This window comes from Petromyzon marinus, chromosome 72, assembly GCF_048934315.1.
Source record: "Petromyzon marinus isolate PM22_M1 ecotype Great Lakes invasive population chromosome 72, UKy_Petmar_22M1.pri1.0, whole genome shotgun sequence".
Taxonomy (NCBI): domain Eukaryota; kingdom Metazoa; phylum Chordata; class Hyperoartia; order Petromyzontiformes; family Petromyzontidae; genus Petromyzon; species Petromyzon marinus.
Window position 1 is genome coordinate 4406891 of NC_133738.1, and position 23142 is coordinate 4430032.

The window sequence follows — 23142 nt, forward strand, 5'->3', positions numbered from 1 at the left end:
CTCCCCATGGTTACGTAGATTTTTCTCCGGGTCCTCTGCTTTTTTCTTCCACTTCATAGGATTATTGTGAAGTTAACGTGCTGTGTATGGCTACGCTGAATCTGTGCAGGCTGTACGTGCAAAAGCGAGCCCGTGACAGCTTAACTGCGCTTCATACTCTCGGCGACCAAATGGCATTTGGTAATCAAAAGATTGCCCAGGGTCCTTTCAACCCTGTTGGGAGTGACCATCAGCTGAATACTGAAGGCTCCTCTGCCATCAGTATTCAGCAGGTCATCTAGGATCCCACCACGCTGTTGAAAGTGCCATCGGACTACTTCAGGCTCCTCTGCCTTCAGTAATCAACAGCTTGCCCAGGATTCCACTGCCATGTTACAAACGCTATTGGCCAATTTGAGTTTCGTTTGTTTTCAGTGATCAACCTTCTACGCCCTTCACCCGCTCTCCTATCCTCTCCCCTCTTACCTCATTCTAGTCCCCCTCTATGTACTCCCGGCTCCATGAACCAAGGCTTGCAATCGAAGCCCACAAGTTAACCGTCACTCGGTGGGAAGTCGCCCATTTTGCGCTAATGCTCCTGCTGCCCGCAATCTCTGGAACTCCTTTAAAGTATTGATTTAAAGCTTTCGTGACTGCAGGGATTCATATTCTTAGCTCTTTTGGTAAAGTCACGTTGAAGGGAAACAATAAAATAATAAAATATATATAAAACAATAAAAAAATTCTCACGACGTTTCGACCATAACACGAACGGTCATCATCAGGTCATCATCAGGTGTGAAAACCAACGGCAAAAAAAAAGTTTCTTGCCGTTGGTTTTCACACCTGATGATGACCGTTTGTGTTATGGTCGAAACGTCGTGAGAATTGTTATTGTTTTATATATTTTATTTTATTATTTTATTGTTTCCCTTCAACGTGACTTTACCGAAATAGCTAAGAATATGAATTACTGCAGTCACGAAAGCTTTAAGTCAAAATTTAGGTTAATCTCTGTTATACGTAAATAGAATGGAAGGTAAACTGGTGAGAAATGTACGCTTTGTGACCGTGTACGAATTCCCTGCTTTTGGACGCTTTGGTTAACTATTGGGTCACGTGACAGTTGGACGTGTGACAATGCACTGCGGCGCACGCGTTTGCACACACGCACACACGCACACACACACGCGCGAGGTCGTTTGTTTACGTCACAAATAGCAAGCACAAGTGCAGTGAGTACAGTTAATTTTTTTTATTTGAATCCGGAACACAAGAAGGACATCGCACAGATGATGAGAATTTGTGTAAGAGTCAAGGGCTTGGGTCGGATGGGTTGGGTCAATGGGTATGAATGGGCAGGTATGGGAAGGGGAGTAGGTGGTGAACCTATGCCCCCTTTTTTTGCGGGTGGTGGTTGGAGGCGGCTGTCCATAACGTTCGTCAAGTCACTTCTTCACCGGAGTCTTGAGTCATCTGCAGACGGGGACGCAGGACTGTGCACGGACGCACACACACATCACAGATCAATTAAAAGTTGCACTCAAAAAAACGTTGGTCGGCCTTCGCGGCCAGCGTTATAAATGATCGATTTGTGGGTTAGGCCCACACGAAGATCGGACCAAAACCTGCGTCTCTATGAAACCATTAAGTGATAGTGACGTCACAATGGTGCTTTTGCCAGGTTAGGACCACGCTGAGGCCGTCAGGTGATGTGTGGGAGGCACTTGATGCTGGCAGGTCATGGATACGAACCGAGCTGCTATGCACTTGGCTGACTGAGATGACTTGCAGGTGTCCTCATCACTGTGTTAACTTGCCACATTTTAGCATCCAACTGGTTGTTCCGCTCTTTGTTGTGAGCTTTGGCCATCTATTGCTGTCGTTGGGGGGGAGACAATAACCTTCATGTGTTCCCTAATCCACGTGTCCCTGCACTGTGTCAAAAATATGCATCTCCACAACTTTCAACCGCTGTGCCACCAATCCATCCAGGAGCTTCAATAATCCGCTTGATGAGGTTTTACTTGGAACGGGAGGTTTTCTCAAGTTATTTTTTTGTCATAGTTTGAAGATCTCTGCATGAGTTTGCGGGTTTCTGTAAGTGTACGGATGTCTGGGAACAGCTATGGGTCTCTGGATATTATGGGGTTTTTCGGGTAGGGCAATGCGCCTCTGTGTTAGTGTACGGGTCTCTGCGTGAGTCTTTGGTGTCTCTGCGCGCTTCGCTCACCGGTGACGATTTAGATGGCAGCAACAACAGGCGCCAACGGGGCAGCTGCAGACAGGGCGCACGTCACAGGCAAAGGTTAACGGAGACTCAGGCGCGTGTTGCAACGTGATATTGACCACGGCAGACGTTGTTGAGAGGATTAGCAATCTTTGAAATAGCGTGATCAACCGGACCATGCGTTGATTGTGTTTTGACCGACCGTCTGTGTTGCTTTATATGGTTTCCAAAATTTTGCTTAAACCCTGTTTGTCTGGTATGCTTCTCTCTCTGTTGTACCCTGTTGTATCTGTGTTAGTTCTCCCTACTTGGGTGTCTGTATATACATCTGAGGTTATGTGTTTCCCCTCTCTCGTAAATTTAGCTCTTTCTTTACCTGATGACGGCTGCTTGTGTTGCAACCGAAACGTCGCACGCTATTATGTCACTTTATTATTTCCTATTTACACGTGACTTTACCGAAAGAAAAAAAAAACAAAGAGTAATTCTTGCAGTCACGAAAGCTTCAAATCAAGTAGGAAATGAGGGCTCCAACAGTCAGCCACCACAGTTATCGAAACACGCACTAAACACACACACACACACTCCATAGCCGTACAAAGCGAAGGAACCCTCACCGACTTTGCCCTTCACCACGTGAGGAGCCACGACACCGGCGCCAATGCCCAGGGGGTAGCCGAGTCCTCCGAGGGCTGCAAACAACAAACAGCAGGGTGGAGAGGGAGGGTGGGGGGTTAAAAATGGTGGTTAAAAATTAAAACCTCGCCCAGCTACACTCTCTACGCACGTCCATATGAGCACGGTTTTTTTAACGTACGGTGTGATAGATGTTCCAACATAGATACACTTCGATTTAAAGCTTTCGTGACTGCAATGATTCATCTTCTTTGGTTCTTTCGGTAAAGTCACGTAGAATGAGAATAAAATAATAAATTGATAAAATAAAATAACCCAATAATATTCTCACGGACAGCGCTGTCCTACCAGATAGTCTCGTCCCTTCACCTGATGAAGGCCGCTTGTGTTGTGGCCGAAACGTCGTGAGAATATTATTGTGTTATTTTATTTTATCAATGTATTATTTTATTCTCATTCTACGTGGTGGTGACTTTACCGAAAGAACCAAAGAAGAGAGATACACTTGCAGCGGCTTTTGGCAGTCCATCGAACAAAGAACGTCACCGCATCATCGCGCGGCCCTTTCAGATGCGCTTCTGCGGCCGTCTGGAACGCTCTTGCGATATCAGGAAGACACTGAAGCTGCGGTACTTTTAACATCATCGAGATCGAAAACTGATTTCTAGCGAACTGCTTCTCGTGTTAAGTTGTCGCTCCTCCACACCTCCGATGAGCACAGTTGGCTAAGTACGATGTGAAGGAAGTTCATCACGCGTGCGTGTGTTATTTTTTTAACTTTCGTGACTGCAGGAATTCATATTCTTGATTTGATCAACAACACAAGCGATAGTCTTCGCTTGTGTTGTGATCGAAACGTCGTAATTTTTATTCAGTAAAATACAAAATGGTCCGACTACCGTCTTGTCGTTGGCTGCTGTTGCTTTAACCTCAGACAAAATAACGGTTAGGTCCCATTAAAAAAACACAACAGTAGTTGTGGAAATTATAGATATCGATGATGATCGTTAAAGATTAGACTCTTTAAATAATCAATGCTCTATTCTCTCCATCCACACTCCTACCTGTCCCCTCTCACCATCAATCACTGCAGGTTTTGGCAGGTGCCTTTCTGCTCGTCTCGTGAGTATAAACTCGCAACAACATTAGTGGTGCTCACAGCTAACACTGCAAAGACGATCTCTACTGATTGAGCCGAGCTGTGTTGTTACTGGTCAGGGTAATAGTAATAATGACAAGATCATTATCACTATTGCGATCAACACAAATCATCATCGACGCCAGGTATCATCATTCGTGCGCATACCCCACTGCTGTTGCTATAACTGCGGACAAAATATCGGTTAGGTCCCATTATAAAACAACAGCAGTGGTTGTGGAAATTAATTATATCGATGATGATAGTTAAAGATTAGATTATTTTGTTTAAATCCCCCCCCCCCCCCATCCAACCACCATCAACCCGACATTCCCGAACGTTTGAGACTTTGCGTTTCGATGCTAACATGCTCCGCACAAAATAAAGCAGTCGCCACTGAATTCACGTGGCAATAACTTTACAGAACCAAATTTAACAGCCCTGGACATCCGGTCCATGCATGGCGGCTTGTCACCCAAATCAAAGCGCTATCCCGACTCAACATCTTCTTAACTTCTGAGATGTGACATTGGGGAAATGCGGTTCCGCATCTCTTCACCCGCAAAATATGAAATGGGCTCGGCACAGTTTTTTTTGCCGATCGGCAGATTGCGTGCGTTGGAGGGGAACCGTGTGGAGTGACTCCCACCTCCGTCAACTCCTCCGTGCCGGCATGGAAAATTAGACCGGATAAATAAAATATCCTGTAGAGCTCGCCTCTCGTTGAGGCACATTCTGCCACCAGTGGCAGTTGTAATGCTGCACCTTCATCCATGATGAGAATAAGAATAGGATTTGGCTTCCTCTGGTCTGACACTGTTTGAGACTCGGCTCTAAAGAAAGCTGTCTCTGGTGTGGACCAATCAGTTTCAAAGACAATGCATATACTGTGAAAACATGTTTTTTGGTTGTATTTTCGCCACACGTAAATGTGGTTAATGCAGACATCAATCCTTGCAAAAGGCTTCAGTTTGGTGTTTTTTTATATCTAAACACCTGTTTTGTTGCCAGAAAAAAATGGGAAACCCTATTCTTAAGAATATGATTCACCCTTATTGCTATACATACATTCTTCCACGCCCCTTCTACCGTAATCGATTAAATGTTGACTGCAATTATGGCAAACCAATTTTGCTCGTGACTCACGTTCATCTTTGGGTGTCGTGGTGACGGTGTTAGTAGGGGAGGGGAATTTTAAGATTTAATTCAAACATTTAGGTAGGCGTGGGGGGGGGCACATGCAAGCTCATGCACATGCAGCATACCCACCGCTGTGATAGGGGGCCGCATGGTATCCAAGTCCACCGTAAGGGTGAACGAGCCCAGCTGCCAGGGAAAGACAGTTCCTTGTTTAATGCGCGGGGGGAGGAGATTCGACGTGGGGTTTAAGAGGGATTGGTGTGGAACGGTGGCTGAGATGTTAACTACCTCGCCTGCTAGACAGGAAGACGAGGGTTCGATCCCGACCCAGACGACGCCTGTTGTGTATTTGGAGTTTGTGTGTTCTCCCCCGTGGTTGGTCGCGTGGATTTTGATGGGGTTTTTTTTATTTCACCACCACATTTAGAACCGTGCGTTCAGATTGTTTGCCTGATTTAATTGTCCACGTTGTAAGACACTTCGTTGGACTATCATTTGTAACCAGGTCGCTTCTGAAAATTAGCTGCATATCTTAGTGGGCCTACCAAACCGCTCCGCTTTGACTGGCACAGTCCAGACGGGTCGAGTGGGCGTGGCTGTCTGAAGTGCTGAAGTTCGTTTAGGGAGCAGCTGAGCCTAACTGACCGGGTGGCTCCGCCGTAGAGGTGAGCAGCTCGCAATCAGCAAGTTGAGAGTTAAAATCTTGGTTGATGGCTAAAACAAATAAACTTCGTAGAGAAGATCAATAGTGGCTTGTCGTGTGAATCAACTCGCCCCTTGCCATAGGAGTGTGGAATTTCCAATGCTAATTTGACCACGACTTTTTTGGTATAAGAGGTTGAGTGTGTGTCATAAGCGGGGGTATCTCTTACCTGCATGGTGCGTGTAGACTCCTCCAAGAGCCGCTCCGGGATAGCCTAGACCACCATAGCCTAGACCAGCAACGCCCAGACCAGCAACGCCCAGACCTCCATAGCCCAGGCCTCCATAGCCAAGGCCTCCATAGCCCAGGCCTCCTGTAATAGCGAGAGGGAATAGTATAGAGAACGTGGGTTCAGGCTCTGTCATGTGTTGCATATTGATATTCAAGAGCCGAATGGCTCACAGGACTATACCAAATAAATGAACTATGATGAACTATGAACTATGATAAATGTAGTACAGGATTATTCGTGAGACTGATGTGAGTGAGATGTGCCAACGACTTACCCACTATGAGTTGTCCATGCATGGGTTAAGGAAGAGACATAGGGAGGTAGGAAGACATCGTTAAAACAAAAACACGTTCATATGCGCACACAAATGAGTGTTTATGTGCATCTAAGAATGTGTGAGTGATTGTGAGCGTGTGTGAGTGGGTGCATGAAAATGGGTGTGAGTGTTAGGATGTGAGCGAGTATGTATGCGTGAGAAGTGTGCGTGTTGGCCTGTGACCATATTTGAAGCATTTAGATTCTGCCGCCTGCTGGACTATGCTGCCTTCTGGACTATGCTTTCATTTATTTGAAGGGTTCCTCCTTTATATGGGCTGTGTTTGTGTTTTTAACATGCCATTTTTTTCAGAGTTACAGATTTGTGTTTTTTCTTTAACTGGAGGTCACTTATTTGGGCTTTCTGATCATGCCCCGTCGCCCACTTGTCTATTTATACCATGCAATACGATACCTAAAATCGCCTTAGAGCAATTTAATATACGATATGCCTCTGTCACTATGTTGAACATCTTTCGCACCCTACATAGCCAACCGTGTTAATCGGAGGTTCGAGCCATCATAACAGCACTAATTGGGCACTCGATTGATTGACATTTTTACAATGCACTGGCAACAGCACTGTTTAGACCATTTAGCGTTGTGATTCAGTGAGTGAGTGTAGTGGTGCTGAGTTGTGATGAACTTCACTCACCCACAGGGTGGCCCAGATATCCCGTAGACAAAGTGCTCACTGTCTGCTTGCCAATGACAGCTGTGGCAAGGCAGAGACACGCACGCAACACAAATAGACACAGAGACAAAAACAATCCCCTTCAGAGCCTACAAAGCATGTTGGGGCAAGTGATGTTTGATGGCATAGCGGCCAGCCGCCTTTGTCTCCACACTGATTATGTTTATCCACTGACCCATACAATTATTACTTATTGGTTCTTTTGGAAAAGTCACGTAGATAGAAAAAGTAGCTAATAGATCACGACATTTCGATAGCAACTCAAGCCATCATCTTCAGGTGAAACAATACAGCAGGTGGACTGCTGAGGCCGGAGGAAATGTAGCAAGGGAGCTACTGCAACCGGAGGTTATATACGTTTTTGGTTGGTACAACCCAAGGGTAAGAGGGCGCTGTATTAATTCCTGCAGTCACGAAAGCTTCAAATCAAGATTGAACCACCTCTACAAGGAGGATTTCCACACAACTCAGACATAACTTCAGCCGAGAACATAGATGCAAAATATAGCAATCTTTGAAAGGACGTTGATCAACCAGGTAAAGTGTTAACTGTTGTGGTGGCCGACTTTCTGAGTTGCATTACATTTCTAAGTTTGCAAGGTTTGCTATCTTTTTTTTCTCTCTATCACCTTGTTCCCTCTGTAAATTTAATTAGTCAACGTTTACTAGCCTTACGTTTGCTAGCTTTACATTTACTTGCAAATTCCATCACTACATTTCATTCGGCCTCAGCAGTCCTCCTGCTGTTATATTATTTCACCTGAAGACGATGGCTTGTGTTGCTTTCGAAACACGTGATCTATTAGCTATTGTTCTATCTACATGACTTTACCGAAAGAACCAAAGAGTATTAATTCCTGCAGTCACGAAAGCTTAAAATCAAGGTCATGCACTTATTTTTAATTCTCAGTCAAAGAAAAGCCCAGGACCAGTTCAAATATTCGCCACCGTTATCAGCTGTGAGCGGGAATCGAACTCAGGTAACCGTGTTCATAGCACAGTGCTCTAAACACTACACCACACTGCTCCTACAAAGATTCTCCCTGTAGCCTTAACAAACTGTTGGGGCAAGTCTCGTTCACGAGTAACAATTATTGAGGCAAGTAGCGGCACACAAGCGGGTGGATGGCCAACACCACAGATACAAAAAGATAAAGACAGCCATAGATGCGTGCACACGGACACACAAACAGATGCACAGACTTAATCTTTTTTTTTATTTTACCAGGTAAGGCCGACTGAGCTATGTATCTCTTTTTGAGAAGTGACCTGGTCACAAATGATAAGCTGAACAAAGTGGCTGATGTGGAAATGTATAGCAGCAGCCAAATACTCTAAACACATGTTTCTGAATGTGGAGGGGGAAATTAGCGAAACTGGACAAAAAAATTACTCGCTACCAAACAGACTGTCACAGAGACATCCATTAACACACAAAGTCCGACGCAGACTCGCACTCACAGAGATCGTCAGATAGACAGACAAAGATGCACACGCAGAGATTCCATCCAGCTTACGCGTCGCAGTGGCGAGGTGAAGGAGGGCCAGGACGAGCAGGGCTTGGATAGCGGCGGCCATTTTTCTTTAAGGGTTTTCTACTTTCGCTGTCGACGACGAGGAGAGGAGGGCTTTGAGTTGAGGCTGATGAAGCTTCACTGCGGAGTGACGAGCCTGGAGTTTGAGCCCCGGCTTTTAAAGGCAGCATCCAGGGGCTGGCTTGGCTTTGACCCAGCCAAGACAAGACCTAGCCTCAATAGCTCCAGTGTAGCGCTGGCAAACGCCAAAAGCAAAGCACCGCGTCTATTTACTGTCAAAATACGCTACACATTGAAGCCTCTCTAAATATATATTTTAATTTGAGTTTATGTACATTTCCACTCGACACCGCTAAATGTCGCATTTGCCTCGATATTAAACTAAACTATTGTTTTTTACCAGGTAAGGTCCACTGCTAACATGGATCTTTTTCAGAAGCACCCTGGCCATCACAAATGATAGCACAACGAAGTGGCTGATGTCATTGTGTGGAAATGCCAAGCAGCCAATTACTCTAAATGTCGTGATGTTGATGCTAAATGTGGAGGACAAAAAACAGAAGACCCGGAGAAAAAAATCCATACGACCACGGTGGAGAATATGCAAACTCCAATTGTACAGGGGTAAGGGTCGGGATCGAACCCATAACCGCCTGTGTACCAGGCGAGGTTGTTAACATCTCGTCAACAGTGGCGCAGTTAAAATCCACGACCTAGGAATTCCGATGCCTTGGTAGGCTGCTTAATGCCATAATTCCATCCGACCATTGTGAATTATAGACATTATAAAACAGCAATACCCCAGTGTACATGGGGGATGCTTTCCTGAGATTTGCGACGATTATGGAAACAACGTCCATCGACGCGGTTCACCGGGTTACGGTGTTGGAGGCAAAGGCTGAGAGGCGACGGATAATGAGAAAGGATGAGCGGTGCTGTCGACGACGCAAGCATGGGGTTGAGGTGACGCAAAGCGGGGAGCGGTATTCATAAAGTGATGAAGTCTTTGCGAAATGATGCAAACGGGCGAGATGTGCATCGAGGTGTTATTGTTTTAGGAACTCATCCACATGGAATGAGACCAGCAGGGGACGTGGACACGAACCGAGAGATCCATAGAGGCCCACAGAAATCCATAGAGACCCATGAAGACCAAGTGAGATCTATGCTCAACCTGGCCACAAATAATAGCTCAACGAAGTGCCTTATCACGTGAAAATGTATAGCAGTCAAATGCTCTGAACGCATGTCAATTATAAATGTGGAGGGAATAACCAGAGGATAGGAAAAAAAATCCGCGCAAACACTGGGAGAGACGTGTAGAAGCAAAGGATTGGCTAATGAAGCGGCTTATGTGGTAATTAATAGCAGCAGCCAAATACTCTAAACCCGTTACGTTGATTCTAAATGCAGAGGAAAAAAATTGGAGGACCCAAGGAAATAGCTACACGACCACGAGGAGAACACGCAACTCCAAATTCGGTATCGAAGCTACGACCTTCTGTATACCAGGCGAGGTGGTTAATCTATATATATAAAAGGGAAACTCGTGAATATGTGTGTCTGTTCAAAATGTTTAGCGTACTTCCCGACATGTAACAAACTTTAAATTTGGCATGTGGGTAGTTTCCAGACTGTACACAATGCAAAAAGTATAAACATTGATTTTTATATATTTTTTTTGGGGGGGGGAGGGGTGCGAAATAATGAGCGGCCAGTGAAAGGTGACGTCAGATCTGTGATGTCACCCGCATGCGGAAGCGTTACGCAGTGTGCCTGCTGATGTCAGGCATCCCCACCCACCCACCTTCCGCGTAGGCCGTGTATTAATCCAAGACAAGAATCCAAGTCTCGGGCGAAGCCGGGTAGTTAAGCTAGTTACTAATATAACGAACAAAGAATGTGTCCCACGCGTAACGTCACTCCACACGACACCAACCCCCCCCCCACACCCCCCCCCCCATAAATAATCATGAGCTGAACAATTTTTCTCTTTAATATTTCAGATTTACTGCAATACGCCCGTCTTTGGACGGGCAAACAAGCTTGTATCTCATAGCCACCGTGGCGTTCTGGAACATTGGCCAAGAGACATAAGCCAACACGCCACAAACACTACCACTGTTCAATCCCCGAGTCGCTCCCACTAACCCAGCACTGAATACGCATTAACAAATGTATACTGTATATTTATCTTTGATTTACATTTCTAAAGCCACAATAGTATCATACATACAGTGAGGGAAAAAAAGTATTTGATCCCATGCTGATTTTGTACGTTTGCCCACTGACGAAGAAATGATCAGTCTATAATTTTAATGGTAGGTTTATTTGAACAGGGAGAGACAGATTAACAACACAAAAATCCAGAAAACGCATGTCAAAAATGTTACAAATTGATTTGCATTTTATTGAGGGAAATAAGTATTTGACCCCTCTGCAAAACATGACTTAGTACTTAGTGACAAAACCCTTGTTGGCAATCACAGAGGTCAGACGTTTCTTGTAGTTGGCCACCAGGTTTGCACACATCTCAGGTGGGATTTTGTCCCACTCCTCTTTGCAGATCTTCTCCAAGTCATTAAGGTATTGAGGCTGACGTTTGCAAACTCGAACCTTCAGCTCCCTCCAAAGATTTTCTATGGGATTAAGGTCTGGAGACTGGCTAGGCCACTCCAGGACCTTAATGTGCTTCTTCTTGAGCCACTCCTTTGTTGCCTTGGCCGTGTGTTTTGGGTCATTGTCATGCTGGAATACCCATCCAGGACCCATTTTAAATGCCCTGGCTGAGGGAAGGAGGTTCTCACCCAAGATTTGATGGTACATGGCCCCGTCTATCGTCCCTTTGATGCGGTGAAGTTGTCCTGTCCCCTTAGCAGAAAAACACCCCCAAAGCATAATGTTTCCACCTCGATGTTTGACGGTGGGGATGGTGTTCTTGGGGTAATAGGCAGCATTCCTGCAGGATTTCGGTCCTTCACGGCGTAGTGTGTTACCAATTGTTTTCTTGGTGACTATGGTCCCAGCTGCCTTGAGATCATTCTCAAGATCCTCCCGTGTAGTTCTGGGCTGATTCTTCACCGTTCTCATGATCATTGCAACTCCACGAGGTGAGATCTTGCATGGAGCCCCAGGCCGAGGGAGATTTACAGTTCTTTTGTGTTCCTTCCATTTGCGAATAATCGCACCAACTGTTGTCACCTTCTCACCAAGCTGCTTGGAAATGGTCTTGCAGCCCATTCCAGCCTTGTGTAGGCCTACAATCTTGTCCCTGACATCTTTGGAGAGCTCTTTGGTCTTGGCCATGGTGGAGAGTTTGGAATCTGATTGATTGATTGCTTCTGTGGACAGGTGCCTTTTATACAGGTAACAAGCTGAGATTAGGAGCACTCCCTTTAAGAGTGCGCTCCTAATCTCAGCTCGTTACCTGTATAAAAGACACCTGGGAGCCAGAAATCTTTCTTATTGAGAGGGGGTCAAATACTTATTTCCCTCATTAAAATGCAAATCAATTTATAACATTTTTGACATGCGTTTTTCTGGATTTTGTTGTTGTTATTCTGTCTCTCACTGTTCAAATAAACCTACCATTAAAATTGTAGACTGATCATTTCTTTGTCAGTGGGCAAACGTACAAAATCAGCAGGGGATCAAATACTTTTTTCTTTCACTGTACATGTAACATTTACTTGTAATATCTCATTTAACGCATCTATTGGGGCATATAATACTGTAAATAGAATAAATGCATTAAATATTTGTTTCTCTCTGAAGCAACAATTAAAATGTTCTCTACCAATCAAAGCATTACTCTCAATGCCAAATCCGAGGCTGCACGTCAGCCATTGTTTTAACCATAAACTCTGAAAAAGTTAATAAACATTCGATTGATTCCAAATTCATCTTCTTGGTACTTTCGGTTAATTCACGTAGAAGGGAAATAATAAAAAATATAAAAACAAAATGAAATAAAATATTTGTTTTATTTTATATTTTATTATTTCCCTTCTACATGGTGACTTTACCGAAATAACCAAGAAGATGAATCCCTGCAGTCACGAAATCTTTGAATCGAAATCTATTCCAAATTGTTATATTGTCCATCCTACAAATGTGTCCAAATAGTGCCAATTTCCTTCTCGTCTCTGCCTGCATCATCAGGTCATCTTCTTCTCCTTATGCGTTGGTCACTCTTTGGCTCCGGTTTTATCTGCAGTATCCTTCTGTAGCAACATATTTCGAATGCCAATAGAATCATGTTTTTTTTTTAAGATTGGAGTAATGCGATCAGCTATGAAGCTCTCTTTTTCACAGATGCCCAGTTAGGGGCGAGTAAGCATGTTTACCGACTGCCAGCATCAAGTTACAGACTGCCAGCCTCAAACCTCAGAGCCGGTCTCCCAAGATCTCCCTGCGGTAGCGAGATGTTAACTCTCTTGCCTGATGTACAGGAGGCCGTGGGTTCGATCCTGACCCTGACTCCTGTTATAATTGAAATGAGCATTTTCTCCCCATGGTTACGTAGATTTTTGTCCGGGTTCTCTGTTTTTTTTTTCTCCACTTCATAGGATCATTGTGAAGTTAACGTGCTGTGTATGGCTACGCTGAATCTGTGCAGGCTGTACGTGCAAAAGCGAGCCGTGACAGCTTAAGTGCGCTTCATACTCTCGGCAACCAGGTGTCTGGCAGGTTAATCTCTTGTTCATATTCTTAGCTCTTTCGGAAAAGTCACGTTGAAGGGAAACAATAAAATAATAAAATATATATTAAACAATAAAAAAAATTCTCACGACGTTTCGACCATAACACGAACGGTCATCATCAGGTCATCATCAGGTGTGAAAACCAACGGCAAAAAAAAGTTTCTTGCCGTTGGTTTTCACACCTGATGATGACCGTTTGTGTTATGGTCGAAACGTCGTGAGATTTTTTATTGTTTTATATATTTTATTTTATTATTTTATTGTTTCCCTTCAACGTGACTTTACCGAAATAGCTAAGAATATGAATTACTGCAGTCACGAAAGCTTTAAGTCAAAATTTAGGTTAATCTCTGTTATACGTAAATAGAATGGAAGGTAAACTGGTGAGAAATGTACGCTTCGTGACCGTGTACGATTTCCCTGCTTTTGGACGCTTTGGTTAACTATTGGGTCACGTGACAGTTGGACGTGTGACAATGCACTGCGGCGCACGCGTTTGCACACACACACGCACACACACACGCGCGAGGTCGTTTGTTTACGTCACAAATAGCAAGCACAAGTGCAGTGAGTACAGTTAATTTTTTTAATTTGAATCCGGAACACAAGAAGGACATCGCACAGATGATGAGAATTTGTGTAAGAGTCAAGAGCTTGGGTCGGATGGGTTGGGTCAATGGGTATGAATGGGCAGGTATGGGAGGGGGAGTAGGTGGTGAACCTATGCCCCCTTTTTTTGCGGGTGGTGGTTGGAGGCGGCTGTCCATAACGTTCGTCAAGTCACTTCTTCACCGGAGTCTTGAGTCATCTGCAGACGGGGACGCAGGGCTGGGCACGGACGCACACACACATCACAGATCAATTAAAAAGTTGCACTCAATAAAACGTTGGTCGGCCTTCGCGGCCAGCGTTATAAATGATCGATTTGTGGGTTAGGCCCACACGAAGATCGGACCAAAACCTGCGTCTCTATGAATCCATTAAGTGATAGTGACGTCACAATGGTGCTTTTGCCAGGTTAGGACCACGCTGAGGCCGTCAGGTGATGTGTGGGAGGCACTTGATGCTGGCAGGTCATGGATACGAACCGAGCTGCTATGCACTTGGCTGACTGAGATGACTTGCAGGTGTCCTCATCACTGTGTTAACTTGCCACATTTTAGCATCCATCTGGTTGTTCCGCTCATTGTTGTGAGCGTTGGCCCTCTGTTGTTGCCGTTGGGGGGGAGACAATAACCTTCATGTGTTCTCTAATCCACGTGTCACTCCACTGTGTCTAAAAATGTGCATCTCCACAACTTTCAACCGCTGTGCCACAAATCCACCCAGGAGCTTCAATAATCTGCTTGATGAGGTTTTACTTGGAACGGGAGGTTTTCTCAAATTATTTTTTGTCATAGTTTGAAGATCTCTGCATGAGTTTGAGGGTTTCTGTAAGTGTACGGATGTCTGGGAACAGTTATGGGTCTCTGGGTATTATGGGGTTTTTCGGGTAGGGCAATGGGCCTCTGTGTTAGTGTACGGGCCTCCTCTGCGTGAGTCTTTGGTGTCTCTGCGCGCTTCGCTCACCGGTGACGATTTAGATGGCAGCAACAACAGGCGCCAACGGGGCAGCTGCAGACACGGCGCACGTCACAGGCAAAGGTTAGCGGAGACTCAGGCGCGTGTTGCAACGTAATATTGACCGCGGCAGACGTTGTTGAGAGGATTAGCAATCTTTTGAAATAGCGTGATCAACCGGACCATGCGTTGATTGTGTTTTGACCGACCGTCTGTGTTGCTTTATATGGTTTCCAAAATTTTGCTTAAACCCTGTTTGTCTGGTATGCTTCTCTCTCTGTTGTGTCCCCTGTTGTATCTGTGTTAGTTCCCCCCCTACTTGGGTGTCTGTAAATACATCTGGGGTTATGTGTTTCCCCTCTCTCGTAAATTTAGCTTTTTCTTTACCTGATGACGGCTGCTTGTGTTGCAACCGAAACGTCGCACGCTATTATGTCACTTTATTATTTCCTATTTACACGTGACTTTACCGAAAGAAAAAAAACAAAGAGTAATTCCTGCAGTCACGAAAGCTTCAAATCAAGTAGGAAATGAGGGCTCCAACAGTCAGCCACCACAGTTATCAAAACACTCACTAAACACACACACACACACACTCCATAGCCGTACAAAGCGAAGGAACCCTCACCGACTTTGCCCTTCACCACGTGGGGAGCCACGACACCGGCGCCAATACCCAGGGGGTAGCCGAGTCCGCCGAGGGCTGCAAACAACAAACAGCAGGGTGGAGAGGGAGGGTGGGGGGTTAAAAATGGTGGTTAAAAATTAAAACCTCGCTCAGCTACACTCCCTATACACGTCCATATGAGCACGTTTTTTTAACGTACGGTGTGATAGATGTTCCAACATAGATACACACACTCGCAGCGGCTTTTGGCTGTCCGTCGAACAAAGAACGTCACCGCATCATCGCGCGGCCCTTTCAGATGCGCTTCTGCGGCCGTCTGGAACGCTCTTGCGATATCAGGAAGACACTGAAGCTGCGGTACTTTTAACATCATCGAGATCGAAAACTGATTTCTAGCGAGCTGCTTCTCGTGTTAAGTTGTCGCTCCTCCACACCTCCGATGAGCACAGTTGGCTATGTACGATGTGAAGGAAGTTCATCACGCATGCGTGTGTTATTTTTTTAACTTTCGTGACTGCAGGAATTCATATTCTTGATTTGATCAACAACACAAGCGATAGTCATCGCTTGTGTTGTGATCGAAACGTCGGAATTTTTATTCAGTTAAAATACAAAATGGTCCGACTACCGTCTTGTCTTTGGCTGCTGTTGCTTTAACCTCAAACAAAATAACGGTTAGGTCCCATTAAAAAAACACAGCAACAGCAGTGGTTGTGGAAATTATAGATATCGATGATGATCGTTAAAGATTAGACTCTTTAAATAATCAATGCTCTATTCTCTCCATCCACACTCCTACCTGTCCCCTCTCACCATCAATCACTGCAGGTTTTGGCAGGTGCCTTTCTGCTCGTCTCGTGAGTATAAACTCGCAACAACATTAGTGGTGCTCACAGCTAACACTGCAAAGACGATCTCTACTGATTGAGCCGAGCTGTGTTGTTACTGTTCAGGGTAATAGTAATAATGACAAGATCATTATCACTATTGCGATCAACACAAATCATCATCGACGCCAGGTATCATCATTCGTGCGCATACCCCACTGCTGTTGCTATAACTGCGGACAAAATATCGGTTAGGTCCCATTATAAAACAACAGCAGTGATTGTGGAAATTAATTACATCGATGATGATAGTTAAAGATTAGACTATTTTGTTAAAATCCCCCCCCCCCCAATCCAACCACCATCAACCCGACATTCCCGAACGTTTGAGACTTTGCGTTTCGATGCTAACATGCTCCGCACAAAATAAAGCAGTCGCCACTGAATTCACGTGGCAATAACTAAACCGAACCAAATTTAACATTCCTTGACATCCGGTCCATGCATGGCGGCTTGTCACCCAAATCAAAGCCAAATCCAGGCTCAACATCTTCTTAACTTCTGAGATGTGACATTGGGGAAATGCGGTTCCGCATCTCTTCACCCGCAAAATATGAAATGGGCTCGGCACAGTTTTTTTTGCCGATCGGCAGATTGCGTGCGTTGGAGGGGGAACCGTGTGGAGTGACTCCCACCTCCGTCAACTCCTCCGTGCCGGCATGGAAAATTAGACCGGATAAATAAAATATCCTGTAGAGCTCGCCTCTCGTTGAGGCACATTCTGCCACCAGTGGCAGTTGTAATGCTGCACCTTCATCCGTGATGAGAATAAGAATAGGATTTGGCTTCCTCTGGTCTGACACTATTTGAGACTCGGCTCTAAAGAAAGCTGTCTCTGGTGTGGACCAATCAGTTTCAAAGACAATGCATATACTGTGAAAACATGTTTTTTGGTTGTATTTTCGCCACACGTAAATGTGGTTAATGCAGACATCAATCCTTGCAAAAGGCTTCAGTTTGGTGTTTTTTTATATCTAAACACCTGTTTTGTTGCCAGAAAAAAATGGGAAACCCTATTCTTAAGAATATGATTTACCCTTATTGCTATACATACATTCTTCCACGCCCCTTCTACCGTAATCGATTAAATGTTGACTGCAATTATGGCAAACCAATTTTGCTCGTGACTCACGTTCATCTTTGGGTGTCGTGGTGACGGTGTTAGTAGGGGAGGGGATTTTAAGATTTAATTCAAACATTTAGGTAGGCGTGGGGGGGGCACATGCAAGCTCATGCACATGCAGCATACCCACCGCTGTGATAGGGGGCCGCATGGTATCCGAGTCCACCGTAAGGGTGAACGAGCCCAGCTGCCAGGGAAAGACAGTTCCTTGTTTAATGCGCTGGGGGGAGGAGATTCGACGTGAGGTTGAAGAGGGATTGGTGTGGAACGGTGGCTGAGATGTTACCTACCTCGCCTGCTATACAGGAAGACGAGGGTTCGATCCCGACCCAGACGACGCCTGTTGTATATTTGGAGTTTGTGTGTTCTCCCCCGTGGTTGGTCGCGTGGATTTTGATGGGGTTTTTATTTCACCACCACATTTAGAAACGTGCGTTCAGATTGTTTGCCTGATTTAATTGTCCACGTTGTAAGACACTTCGTTGGACTATCATTTGTAACCAGGTCGCTTCTGAAAATTAGCTGCATATCTTAGTGGGCCTACCAAACCGCTCCGCTTTGACTGGCACAGTCCAGACGGGTCGAGTGGGCGTGGCTGTCTGAAGTGCTGAAGTTCGTTTAGGGAGCAGCTGAGCCTAACTGAACGGGTGGCTCCCCCGTAGAGCTGAGCAGCTCGCAATCAGCAAGTTGAGAGTTAAAATCTTGGTTGATGGCTAAAACAAATAAACTTCGTAGAGAAGATCAATAGTGGCTTGTCGTGTGAATCAACTCGCCCCTTGCCATAGGAGTGTGGAATTTCCAATGCTAATTTGACCACGACTTTTTTGGTATAAGAGGTTGAGTGTGTGTCATAAGCGGGGGTATCTCTTACCTGCATGGTGCGTGTAGACTCCTCCAAGAGCCGCTCCGGGATAGCCTAGACCACCATAGCCTAGACCAGCAACGCCCAGACCAGCAACGCCCAGACCTCCATAGCCCAGGCCTCCATAGCCAAGGCCTCCATAGCCCAGGCCTCCTGTAATAGCGAGAGGGAATAGTATAGAGAACGTGGGTTCAGGCTCTGTCATGTGTTGCATATTGATATTCAAGAGCCGAATGGCTCACAGGACTATACCAAATAAATGAACTATGATGAACTATGAACTATGATAAATGTAGTACAGGATTATTCGTGAGACTGATGTGAGTGAGATGTGCCAACGACTTACCCACTATGAGTTGTCCATGCATGGGTTAAGGAAGAGACATAGGGAGGTAGGAAGACATCGTTAAAACAAAAACACGTTCATATGCGCACACAAATGAGTGTTTATGTGCATCTAAGAATGTGTGAGTGATTGTGAGCGTGTGTGAGTGGGTGCATGAAAATGGGTGTGAGTGTTAGGATGTGAGCGAGTATGTATGCGTGAGAAGTGTGCGTGTTGGCCTGTGACCATATTTGAAGCATTTAGATTCTGCCGCCTGCTGGACTATGCTGCCTTCTGGACTATGCTTTCATTTATTTGAAGGGTTCCTCCTTTATATGGGCTGTGTTTGTGTTTTTAACATGCCATTTTTTTCAGAGTTACAGATTTGTGTTTTTTCTTTAACTGGAGGTCACTTATTTGGGCTTTCTGATCATGCCCCGTCGCCCACTTGTCTATTTATACCATGCAATACGATACCTAAAATCGCCTTAGAGCAATTTAATATACGATATGCCTCTGTCACTATGTTGAACATCTTTCGCACCCTACATAGCCAACCGTGTTAATCGGAGGTTCGAGCCATCATAACAGCACTAATTGGGCACTCGATTGATTGACATTTTTACAATGCACTGGCAACAGCACTGTTTAGACCATTTAGCGTTGTGATTCAGTGAGTGAGTGTAGTGGTGCTGAGTTGTGATGAACTTCACTCACCCACAGGGTGGCCCAGATATCCCGTAGACAAAGTGCTCACTGTCTGCTTGCCAATGACAGCTGTGGCAAGGCAGAGACACACACGCAACACAAATAGACACAGAGACAAAAACAATCCCCTTCAGAGCCTACAAAGCATGTTGGGGCAAGTGATGTTTGATGGCATAGCGGCCAGCCGCCTTTGTCTCCACACTGATTATGTTTATCCACTGACCCATACAATTATTACTTATTGGTTCTTTTGGAAAAGTCACGTAGATAGAAAAAGTAGCTAATAGATCACGACATTTCGATAGCAACTCAAGCCATCATCTTCAGGTGAAACAATACAGCAGGTGGACTGCTGAGGCCGGAGGAAATGTAGCAAGGGAGCTACTGCAACCGGAGGTTATATACGTTTTTGGTTGGTACAACCCAAGGGTAAGAGGGCGCTGTATTAATTCCTGCAGTCACGAAAGCTTCAAATCAAGATTGAACCACCTCTACAAGGAGGATTTCCACACAACTCAGACATAACTTCAGCCGAGAACATAGATGCAAAATATAGCAATCTTTGAAAGGACGTTGATCAACCAGGTAAAGTGTTAACTGTTGTGGTGGCCGACTTTCTGAGTTGCATTACATTTCTAAGTTTGCAAGGTTTGCTATCTTTTTTTTCTCTCTATCACCTTGTTCCCTCTGTAAATTTAATTAGTCAACGTTTACTAGCCTTACGTTTGCTAGCTTTACATTTACTTGCAAATTCCATCACTACATTTCATTCGGCCTCAGCAGTCCTCCTGCTGTTATATTGTTTCACCTGAAGACGATGGCTTGTGTTGCTTTCGAAACACGTGATCTATTAGCTATTGTTCTATCTACATGACTTTACCGAAAGAACCAAAGAGTATTAATTCCTGCAGTCACGAAAGCTTAAAATCAAGGTCATGCACTTATTTTTAATTATCAGTCAAAGAAAAGCCCAGGACCAGTTCAAATATTCGCCACCGTTATCAGCTGTGAGCGGGAATCGAACTCAGGTAACCGTGTTCATAGCACAGTGCTCTAAACACTACACCACACTGCTCCTACAAAGATTCTCCCTGTAGCCTTAACAAACTGTTGGGGCAAGTCTCGTTCACGAGTAACAATTATTGAGGCAAGTAGCGGCACACAAGCGGGTGGATGGCCAACACCACAGATACAAAAAGATAAAGACAGCCATAGATGCGTGCACACGGACACACAAACAGATGCACAGACTTAATCTTTTTTTTTATTTTACCAGGTAAGGCCGACTGAGCTATGTATCTCTTTTTGAGAAGCGACCTGGTCACAAATGATAAGCTGAACAAAGTGGCTGATGTGGAAATGTATAGCAGCAGCCAAATACTCTAAACACATGTTTCTGAATGTGGAGGGGGAAATTAGCGAAACTGGACAAAAAAATTACTCGCTACCAAACAGACTGTCACAGAGACATCCATTAACACACAAAGTCCGACGCAGACTCGCACTCACAGAGATCCTCAGATAGACAGACAAAGATGCACACGCAGAGATTCCATCCAGCTTACGCGTCGCAGTGGCGAGGTGAAGGAGGGCCAGGACGAGCAGGGCTTGGATAGCGGCGGCCATTTTTCTTTAAGGGTTTTCTACTTTCGCTGTCGACGACGAGGAGAGGAGGGCTTTGAGTTGAGGCTGATGAAGCTTCACTGCGGAGTGACGAGCCTGGAGTTTGAGCCCCGGCTTTTAAAGGCAGCATCCAGGGGCTGGCTTGGCTTTGACCCAGCCAAGACAAGACCTAGCCTCAATAGCTCCAGTGTAGCGCTGGCAAACACCAAAAGCAAAGCACCGCGTCTATTTACTGTCAAAATACGCTACACATTGAAGCCTCTCTAAATATATATTTTAATTTGAGTTTATGTACATTTCCACTCGACACCGCTAAATGTCGCATTTGCCTCGATATTAAACTAAACTATTGTTTTTTACCAGGTAAGGTCCACTGCTAACATGGATCTTTTTCAGAAGCACCCTGGCCATCACAAATGATAGCACAACGAAGTGGCTGATGTCATTGTGTGGAAATGCCAAGCAGCCAATTACTCTAAATGTCGTGATGTTGATGCTAAATGTGGAGGACAAAAAACAGAAGACCCGGAGAAAAAAATCCATACGACCACGGTGGAGAATATGCAAACTCCAATTGTACAGGGGTAAGGGTCGGGATCGAACCCATAACCGCCTGTGTACCAGGCGAGGTTGTTAACATCTCGTCAACAGTGGCGCAGTTAAAATCCACGACCTAGGAATTCCGATGCCTTGGTAGGCTGCTTAATGCCATAATTCCATCCGACCATTGTGAATTATAGACATTATAAAACAGCAATACCCCAGTGTACATGGGGGATGCTTTCCTGAGATTTGCGACGATTATGGAAACAACGTCCATCGACGCGGTTCACCGGGTTACGGTGTTGGAGGCAAAGGCTGAGAGGCGACGGATAATGAGAAAGGATGAGCGGTGCTGTCGACGACGCAAGCATGGGGTTGAGGTGACGCAAAGCGGGGAGCGGTATTCATAAAGTGATGAAGTCTTTGCGAAATGATGCAAACGGGCGAGATGTGCATCGAGGTGTTATTGTTTTAGGAACTCATCCACATGGAATGAGACCAGCAGGGGACGTGGACACGAACCGAGAGATCCATAGAGGCCCACAGAAATCCATAGAGACCCATGAAGACCAAGTGAGATCTATGCTCAACCTGGCCACAAATAATAGCTCAACGAAGTGCCTTATCACGTGAAAATGTATAGCAGTCAAATGCTCTGAACGCATGTCAATTATAAATGTGGAGGGAATAACCAGAGGATAGGAAAAAAAATCCGCGCAAACACTGGGAGAGACGTGTAGAAGCAAAGGATTGGCTAATGAAGCGGCTTATGTGGCAATTAATAGCAGTAGCCAAATACTCTAAACCCGTTACATTGATTCTAAATGCAGAGGAGAAAAATTGGAGGACCCAAGGAAATAGCTACACGACCACGAGGAGAACACGCAACTCCAAATTCGGTATCGAAGCTACGACCTTCTGTATACCAGGCGAGGTGGTTAATCTATATATAAAAGGGAAACTTGTGAATATGTGTGTCTGTTCAAAATGTTTAGCGTACTTCCCGACATGTAACAAACTTGAAATTTGGCATGTGGGTAGTTTCCAGACTGTACACAATGCAAAAAGTATAAAAATAGATTTTTATATATATTTTGGGGGGGGGGGAGGGGTGCGAAATAATGAGCGGCCAGTGAAAGGTGACGTCAGATCTGTGATGTCACCCGCATGCGGAAGCGTTACGCAGTGTGCCTGCTGATGTCAGGCATCCCCACCCCCCCCACCTTCCGCGTAGGCCGTGTATTAATCCAAGACAAGAATCCAAGTCTCGGGTGAAGCCGGGTAGTTAAGCTAGTTACTAATATAACGAACAAAGAATGTGTCCCACGCGTAACGTCACTCCACACGACACCCCCCCCCACACCCCCCCCCCCCCATAAATAATCATGAGCTGAACAATTTTTCTCTTTAATATTTCAGATTTACTGCAATACGCCCGTCTTTGGACGGGCAAACAAGCTTGTATCTCATAGCCACCGTGGCGTTCTGGAACATTGGCCAAGAGACATAAGCCCACACGCCACAAACACTACCACTGTTCAATCCCCGAGTCGCTCCCACTAACCCAGCACTGAATAC

The 23142-nt window shown here is 45.2% G+C and overlaps 2 protein-coding genes across 4 annotated transcripts; both read right to left on the reverse strand.

Moving 5' to 3' along the window:
* Positions 1 to 1219: 1219 nt before the first annotated feature.
* On the reverse strand, positions 1220 to 8744 carry LOC116957351 (lamprin 0.9-like). Of its 2 annotated transcripts, XM_032979452.2 has the most exons (7): positions 8585 to 8744; positions 7029 to 7088; positions 5996 to 6139; positions 5253 to 5309; positions 2827 to 2901; positions 2213 to 2257; positions 1220 to 1475 (listed from the first exon to the last, which is right to left on the reverse strand). In XM_032979452.2, exons 1-6 carry the CDS (start codon positions 8643 to 8645, stop codon positions 2223 to 2225), a joined length of 432 nt encoding a protein of 143 aa, XP_032835343.2. In that variant the 5' UTR covers positions 8646 to 8744; the 3' UTR covers positions 1220 to 1475; positions 2213 to 2222. The 2 variants fall into 2 exon arrangements, with proteins under 2 accessions (XP_032835343.2, XP_075911810.1); XM_076055695.1 differs by lacking the exon at positions 5253 to 5309.
* A 5133-nt stretch (positions 8745 to 13877) lies between these two features.
* Positions 13878 to 21121, reverse strand: LOC142906926 (lamprin 0.9-like). Of its 2 annotated transcripts, XM_076055696.1 has the most exons (7): positions 20964 to 21121; positions 19408 to 19467; positions 18375 to 18518; positions 17634 to 17690; positions 15494 to 15568; positions 14875 to 14919; positions 13878 to 14133 (listed from the first exon to the last, which is right to left on the reverse strand). In XM_076055696.1, the coding sequence occupies exons 1-6, from the start codon at positions 21022 to 21024 to the stop codon at positions 14885 to 14887; spliced, it is 432 nt and encodes a 143-aa protein (XP_075911811.1). In that variant the 5' UTR covers positions 21025 to 21121; the 3' UTR covers positions 13878 to 14133; positions 14875 to 14884. The 2 variants fall into 2 exon arrangements, with proteins under 2 accessions (XP_075911811.1, XP_075911812.1); XM_076055697.1 differs by lacking the exon at positions 17634 to 17690.
* Positions 21122 to 23142: the final 2021 nt, after the last annotated feature.

Bases quoted from the DNA above. Each gene is read 5' to 3' on its own strand.
- LOC142906926 (XM_076055696.1), bottom strand. From the start codon at position 21,024: ATGGCCGCCGCTATCCAAGCCCTGCTCGTCCTGGCCCTCCTTCACCTC. The intron at 19,468-20,963 runs GTAAGCTGGATG...GCCTTGCCACAG, and splicing joins TCACCTCGCCACTGCGACGC to CTGTCATTGGCAAGCAGACA. The intron at 14,920-15,493 runs GTGAGGGTTCCT...CCGTGTCTGCAG, and splicing joins CGTGGTGAAGGGCAAAGTCG to CTGCCCCGTTGGCGCCTGTT.
- LOC116957351 (XM_032979452.2), bottom strand. From the start codon at position 8,645: ATGGCCGCCGCTATCCAAGCCCTGCTCGTCCTGGCCCTCCTTCACCTC. The intron at 7,089-8,584 runs GTAAGCTGGATG...GCCTTGCCACAG, and splicing joins TCACCTCGCCACTGCGACGC to CTGTCATTGGCAAGCAGACA. The intron at 2,258-2,826 runs GTGAGGGTTCCT...CCCTGTCTGCAG, and splicing joins CGTGGTGAAGGGCAAAGTCG to CTGCCCCGTTGGCGCCTGTT.